General features: G+C 39.7%; 1 protein-coding gene across 1 annotated transcript in view; it reads left to right on the plus strand.

Annotated features, from left to right (window-relative positions):
- Window positions 1–1,186: 1,186 nt before the first annotated feature.
- TBC1D2B (TBC1 domain family, member 2B) overlaps window positions 1,187–7,951 on the plus strand; it is a 30,649-nt gene continuing 23,884 nt past the window's right edge. Inside the window, exons 1-2 of the mRNA XM_009886684.1 lie at window positions 1,187–1,343; window positions 6,408–6,573. Of these exons, the coding sequence (XP_009884986.1) occupies window positions 1,208–1,343; window positions 6,408–6,573 (302 nt within the window). The 5' untranslated portion in view covers window positions 1,187–1,207. The remainder of the gene's footprint in view (window positions 1,344–6,407; window positions 6,574–7,951) is intronic.

Raw genomic sequence — 7,951 nt, forward strand, 5'->3', positions numbered from 1 at the left:
AACAGGAAACTATTTGAAATAAAGTTGTCATTAAAGAGTAAACACAGTCATTTGGCCAAGTAATGAGGGTTTTTTGTTGATAATGCCACCAAGTACTTTGGGAGGAGGTAGGAGAAAGACTGGCTGAAAGGGAAGCACTCTGTGCTTACAAGCGGAGGGGCTTAGGTGAGTGTCTCTTCGCAGGCGTTAACTTGTTGTTCCTGAATATACCGTGTTACTGGTGTCAGGTGCTTGTTCTAGACTGGAGGAGGAGGATGGATGTTGGAATAAAAATGAGTTTTCCAAGTAAGGACCTGCAGTGTCAGTTACCAGCACTTGGTCTCTTGTTGATATTTGTAGATTGTCATTTGACACACTTTGAAATGACTTTTACAGCTGTGATTCTTACTGAAGCTTAAAGGTGTGTTTAAATTCTTGCTCACTTACTACCTATTCATGTTAATGACTATAGGCTTGTAGATAAAATATTCATGTTGGGTTTTTTTTTGTTTTTAAATATGACCTTTCTGTACCACAGAGTCACAGAACGGTCAGGGTTGGAAGGGACCTCTGGAGATCATCTAGTCCAACCCCCTGCCTGAGCAGGGTCACCTGCAGCAGGACGCACAGGATGGCGTCCAGGCAGGTTTTGAATATCTCCAGAGTGGGAGACTCCACAACCTCTCTGGGCAGCAAAGCCCAGAAGGTAGTTAGCTCATGAGATCATCACATAATACAGTATGTAGATTTAGTCATTAAAGTAGGAGGCATTATGATGCATTTTTAGTTTGTTGGTTTCTGCTGGTAATAAAGCAAGTTAAAAAAAGAAAATGGGAATCTTCTTGAGTGTGTATGGGACCTTTTTTTTTTATAATACAGATTTGTAGCTGTATGTTTAAAAAACGCTTTGTGTGTGAAAGATGCTGCTGCTGTGCTTTCTAATGTTTGAGTGTAAAACTAGGAAAAAAAATGCTTGTGACTGCTTCTAATGGAAGATGGATTTGGCATGAAAGTCATGTGTATGTGTATAAGGCGTGCCTAGTGCTCTGGTGGTTATCTCTTTTAAATCATATTGGGTTTGGCTGATGATACCTTGCTGGTCTGCTACTTATTTGGATCGGGGTTTTTTTTAATTGCACTTGGAATTACTGTATTGATATACCAAAGTCATGCAGTGATCTTATCAGTGCTCTGGTTCTTTGTGTTGTAGGCTGCGACTCGTCAGGATATGACATACTGGCTTCAGGAACTTCAACAGAAGAGGTGGGAATATTGTAACAACCTTGACGCAGCAAAAAGGGACAGTCGGACTTCCCCTACACCAAGTGACTTTTCCAAAGGGCTTGTTGCCAAAGACAATCCTGGTAGGTTGAAAATTTGAGTAAAAACAGAATACATGTTTCTATTCAGTGTTGGTTAATCAGTACAAGGCACAGCACTGCAGCAGAGAACAGTCTTAACAAGATGTGTCAGAAAACTTCCAATCAACTTATTCTATGTAAACTTCGCATATGTTGATGATGCTGAAAGTAAATAAATGTAATTTTATGTGTGATTTCATATCTCCTATGAAATCTGTTGTTTTCTTTGAAAACAGAGTTTTACAAATGAAGTATAAAGGAACAGTCCTATGACTAGGTTTCATTGAGGGGCAAAGTACAATTTAGGTCAGGTAAGTTGTCTTTTAATGGTTGAAATATCTTAAAAGCTTAGTGTGTTAAATATCCTGAGATGGAAACCCTAGTCTTTAATGGGAACATTTGCATTCTAAATGACCATACTTTGTTCCTGGAAGAAGTACAGTGTGATGGAACTACCTGACTGTGATAAAAATTTCTTGCCCTTTAAAACTAGAAGACAGTCTGCACTGATACTAGTACATAAGTGAAATACCATAATACCTTTAGCCAAGCAAAATGTAATTTTAGACTAGTGTCAGTCATAAAAGTGTATCAGTGTGTTATACAAAGTTAGTCTGCGTTTTTTACTACATTGCTCAGGCACTTCTGAATTGTTTTATTCCTGAATCATTACAGAAACGGATTCCTTGCTGATTTGTTATCCATAAATAAGACGGAGTAAAATCTTGTTCTATGCTGAGTTAGACATGCTAGTAAACCTCTCTTGGGTTTAAACAGAGTCTTAAGGTCAGACGTATTTCATCAACAGATTTTGTGTTTTGTTGATTTCAATTTGCTCATACTGTAAAACCCGAAATGTGAAGCTGTTGTCTTCCACGCCCTTCTCTCCCCTCCCCCAGTTCACATCCCATGCTGCAGTATTGTCCTCTAACCCAGTTTACTGGTTTCATTTGAGAGCAGTCTGCTTGTGGCTGCTTGCTCAACCACAGCTGGCTTGAGAGTATGTGTTTTCATAGAGGCTCAGTGTGATGTTTCAGCTACACCAATCTAACAGCTAGTCAATGAAGTGCCCAGCTCTCTCCCTTTGTCTAGCAGTGGTGCTAGTCTCACCCTCCCCCTGCACTAGTGCAGGAGTGCAACTAGCCGGAAACATCTTTTTCTCCAGGTTGGTTTTTGGCCAGTGTGGCTTCCTGAAGCGGTTTACTGTAGGGACAGATAAGTGCCAGGATTAGCCCAAGGGGATTGTTGGGAATGCAGAGCAGGATAGTTTGAGACCACCTTTCTGGCAGCAGGCAGTCTGGTTAGCAGCTTGTCAGACCATATGCTGCAAAAACATTTGTATCAGTGTGCAAAGATCTAACAGCTTGCAGGTGTCGGAAAGGGTAGCAGCCTTTTGTTTTTCCAGACCTTTGCCTTTCCACTGCCAGCCTCTCGTTCTCTGCTCTGTAGTCTCACTTTTTGCGTTTTGTGTTGTTTGTCTGACCCTGTGCTGAGTTGGTTGAGTTCAAAAGTTAGCCAAAAAGGAAGATTTATTTTTTTCTGCTAGGTGAATAAGGGGACTATATTTGCGGGGCAATCAAGTGACTTCCAGAGCTGATGGAAGGGAGGGGACAAAAGGCTAAATACGGGAAGGCAGAGTAAAGGAGTAGGCAGGACTGCCCTCTTTTGGCAGCAGGCTGTTGGATCAGGTCAACTATAATATGTAACTTGGCCCCAAATCTCTGTTCTTTCTTGTTTGTGCTCCTTCCCTCAGATCTTAGGTACAATCTGAAGTTAACCTGCTGTCACTGCAGCCTGTGTGGGTGCTGGTCCCCCACTCCTGTTTTGCATCAGATCCAGCAATCTTAATCCAGTCACTTCAGATCACTGATCACTTTCTTGTAAATTGCTGGGGGTTTTCTGGATCAGCAAGCTGAACCAATTTGTGTGATTATTTTAAAATTATTTTTATTTTTTAATTATTATTGTTAAATCCAGTGGGAGGACTGTGAAGATGAAATGCGTGGGCTGAGTAATCCCATCCTTTTCAGGGACAGCCTGCAGTTAAACTGCATTCTGTATAATCTGAAACTGCATCTAGAATATCTAATTTTTGAGGACAAATCACAATGATGACTTTATCATCAACTGCAGAGTTTAAGTAGGGATTTCTTCTAGGGAAAGGGTGAAGAGCCTGAATGACTGATGATTGTTTCTTCTTTTTAAACGAGTACTCCAGAAGTTTCCTATAGAATTAGGGGACTCTTTAAGGCTCTGATTCCATGTTGATGACTAAGATATGTGTCTTGTGTGTTTAAAAAAACCCAGGAATATGAATTTTCATTTGATGATGTGCTTTATACTGGAGCATAGAAATTGGTTTGTTTTGCTATTGCTTGAGTATAGATACTATCAGTAATGTTTTAAATGGGGAAGTAATCTGTCGTCAGATTACTTCAGAAACAAAGTTGCTCGCTGTAGTCTTGCCTGTTTTGTCCCCTTGTCCTTCTCCCCCCCGTTGTAGAAATCTGCACTAACTGGAACATATGTAAAGCTAAGGTATTGCTTTATGGATCAGGCTTGATGAGTTTTTAAGAATTTTCAAGCTAGTGAAAAATACTTGAAAATATTTATCAAAGTGGGCCGTGGGAAAGCTAATGTTACAAAAATTACGCTGTAGGATTTGTCACAGGGCTGCCTTGCTACCATGGAAGTCAAATGATTTATTCTTCATAGGATATGGGTGTTTGGTTTTTTTTCTTGGGATTGATTGAATGTGAATGTAGTTTTTATAATTTCAGTTATTAGTTATGCTATTCCTCAAATCTTAATTTGCATTAATAAAAAATGATATGTCACGTATTTATAAGATTGTTGTGTTTTGAAATAAGTTTAAAAACAAGATGGTTTTTTTCATGGTGATTGCATTAGCAACCTCATTATGTTGTGCTGTACCTGCTGTGTTGTCCGTACCTCTAACCAACGAGCTGGCTGGTGTAAGCAGGGCATCACGTACAATGAGCAGCCTCAGGCAGTCAGAGAAGATTCAGCCGGACTGATTAGCATGTGTGTTAGAGAAGATGCATTTATTAGGAATTCAGCTCTTGAGCAATTCATTTACCTGGGCCATCCTATAATATACTATAAAATAATATAAAGAGATTTTGTAGTCTTGTCAAATCGTACAGGTGGAAGATGACACAAGCTGTAAGTATGAAAGCAGAACGTTAGTAACCCAGCCTGGTTTTGGGTGCCCATAAGTTTTTGGTGAGGTGTTTTGTTTCTTTCTTGGGAGTGGCATTGTTCTTTGTTGTTGGTTTTTTTTTTTTTCTTTAGTTGAAACCTATTGTATTATCTTTAGCCTTCATTAGAAAGTGAATATGATAAAACATTAGTTTTATCTAACTTATCTCTGCTGAATTTTGTTCAGCCCAAACAGCCAAGGTCCAAAAGAATTTGGAATTCAGATTGGCTGGTAAGACACCGAAGAAGTTTCTATCAGCACTGTTCATAAAATAAGTGAAGGCAGTGTAATTTGTACCTATATTTGAAATGGGACACGATATACTTCTGTTTCAGATACCATTTTTCAAGGGTTTGAGAGATTTGTAGTGTTAAGTGATCTCTTGTATTTGGTGTTCTTTATCACAAAACGTTCTGTCTTTCTAATTGTAGTTTTCAGTATGGGCTAAATAAAAGTAACCATCTGCTGAGTAATTGGAGGGTACAGCTTGCTTAAAGATGATTTTGCTGCTAGTGCCAAGTAAATGTCAGAACAAAGCCTGAAAGGCTCACCAGTGATAAAACAGGGTATTGAGATTTTCCAGGTTTTTTCCCTTCCTGCAGAGAATCATTTAAGTCAGAACCCTGTCCAGAGTGTTACTTTCTAATATAACTGCTGAATCAAGTCTGAGAGTGTTCTTAAAATTTTTTAATCCCCTTCAGTACCTTGTGAATGATACAGAGAAGAGCCTGAAAATTACACTTGAGCTTGTCTTTAACTCGCCTGTTCAGGGGGTTTGTAGAAAGCCATAAACCACTTTATGGTTCTCTATAATGCTTTGGCTATGCGCAGTATATTCCATACACCGCACTTCCTATTCCCTCTGCCTGCTGGAGGAGGGGTGAGGGAGAAAGCGAGCTATCCAGGATAATGGAAACACTGAGGTAACATATATACTACAGATCCTACAGTACGTGTTGGACAGTGTGGTATGTTGGAGACCTGGCTAGCTCTCTTGAATCGGCTTGGAGCCTCTGGACTTTATTAGCTCTGGCTCAGGGCTAGCGCCAGTTCTTGGCTGGTTCCTGCAGAGCCATTCAGAGCCTGCAGGAGTTTGCCGGCACGTGTGCAGCGCTGGGCCTGAGCTGCATGTCTGCATGGCCCTGGGCCCCGTGTGTAGATTTGCTGAAGTGCGCAAGAGAGTTTGGCTGCATGAATTTAGATAGCGCTGCATTCAGCTTGACCAGAGCTAATAAATCCTTACTGGTCCAGTAGGTCTGTGAGGTGCCTGCAGTGCCCGTGCTAATGTTCTTGGCTCTGGGAATGCCCAGGCTGGATTGGCCCAGAGCTGGCTGAAGTCTGTAAAGCTCATTGACTTGCAGCAGCAGTGTCACTTTTAGGATGAAGCACACCCTGAAAGCTGTCTCACAGTGTTTTTGTGACACTGTTCCTGACTTGGGAGTTCTGATAGACCTGAGATTGTTTTACGAGGCAGTTTTGTGGATTCATATAGTTAATTCACCTTAATTTTTATGGCTTTATGGCTGCTTAAGCTAGGTGGATCAATATTGACTAATTGAGATTATAAGTCACTCATGAAATCATGCTTCGTGAGCATCACACAAGTCCTGTTATCAGAAGTATGTGGCTGTGGTAAGAGCTCACAGAGGAGAACGCTTTGCTGGTTTTAAAGTTCATTTGAACAGGGCATTTTATAAAGTTATATTACAATTTAAAATAAAACCCTCACTACATTACTAGCAGGCTTAGTAGTATATCACTTCATATAGCCACGATTCTTTTACTTACTGAAAGTTTTGCCTATTTTTCTTTTTTTCTCTTTCTTTTTTTTTTTTTTTTAATAGATTTGAATATCCTAAGTCAAAATGCTTCAGCAGAGAGAGCTAGAAATATTCTAGCTGTGGAGACTTCTCCTACAGACCTGGTGGGGGAACAAGCAGCTTCCCAACCTGCACCAGTCCAACCAAGTGCCATCAATTTCTCCCTTAAACAATGGAGTACCGAAATCAAGTAAGTTGGGGATGTGGGAGAGTGAGTTACTGTGAGACTGATAGTTGCTGGCAGAGACTATTTCCCACTGAAAGATGTGTGTATGTGATAGGCAGAGCTTTTTAGAAGAAATGGGGGTGATGAGGTGTATCAGTACATGGGACTGTATCTCTTCAAGTAAACTGTTTCTTTATTGTACTTACTTGTTTGAAGGGCATACTGAACATCACTGTGTAGCGTTACTGATACCTGAAAGGAACAATCCAGATCAAGTCCTGTAAAGTACTTATAGTGATGGCTTTTCTCTCTGAACTCAGGCAGGGAGCCCGGAGTTGTAGTCACATCTAGTACTGCTTTTTATCCTTCACTGTGTAATGGAGCTTGTAATTGCTAGCATTGTAGTAGACCTAGTATTTAGTGCTTATGAAAGATTTTTCGTGATGAAAATCAAAACAATATAAATCATTCATCTTAATTTTCTTATTAAAAAAATAAAAGCACATGGCAAAGATTTGAAATTGATGTAGTTTGAGTTCCTGAGCAAACATGTGTTAGAGCCGTTCTGAACAACAGCAAAACCACATCTTATCCCCTCACTCTTGCAAGTTTACTCTTTAGCATTAATTGCATTGAGGAAAGCAGTCCTACTGGTTTTCAGCTCTCTTCTTACAGTTTCTTTCTAAATGTTTTTACACCTTTCTCTGCCCAGATAGATGGATCTTCCGCTTCTACTCAAAGGGTATTACAGTGCTATTTATTACAGAGCAGTTCACAAAGCAGAGCTGTAGCTTTGGTTAACTAGACCACATCCCTCTTGAGCTGTGAGTAAAATGTTGTTCAGTTTCATCAGCAGTGTTGAGCTAAACAAGATTCCTTTTAAGGCTTTCCTGTTAAGCACAGAGATCTGAGAGGTTACAGAGTGTTCTTGGTTTGGGTGTTTTTTTTAGTTGTGTGGTTTTTTTTTTTAAGGCTGCTTTTTTAAAGACTATTATGTAGACCATCTTTGAAGTTCTAGAAAAGATGGTTTATGGCTGGATTAAGAAATATGTAAATCATGTTACTACATGTCCTGTTTAAACTGCTAGTCCTGTATGGTTTCTTGGGCTTGCACAGCCACTGTGATTTGGTAGAACTTTAATTTCCTTGTAATAGAAGGAAAATAACATGAAACAATTTCTGTTAGGTGAATTCCTATATGCTTGAAATGAGTGTTTCTGGCTTTTTAAAACTTTTTTTCTTGGCACACACCCCACCCTCCCTCACACTTGCTTTGGTAGAACTTTAATTTCCTTGTAATAGAAGGAAAATAACATGAAACAATTTCTGTTAGGTGAATTCCTATATGCTTGAAATGAGTGTTTCTGGCTTTTTAAAACTTTTTTTCTTGGCACACACCCCA

This window comes from Charadrius vociferus, unplaced genomic scaffold, assembly GCF_000708025.1.
Source record: "Charadrius vociferus isolate BGI_N301 unplaced genomic scaffold, ASM70802v2 scaffold356, whole genome shotgun sequence".
NCBI classification, from domain to species: Eukaryota; Metazoa; Chordata; class Aves; order Charadriiformes; family Charadriidae; genus Charadrius; species Charadrius vociferus.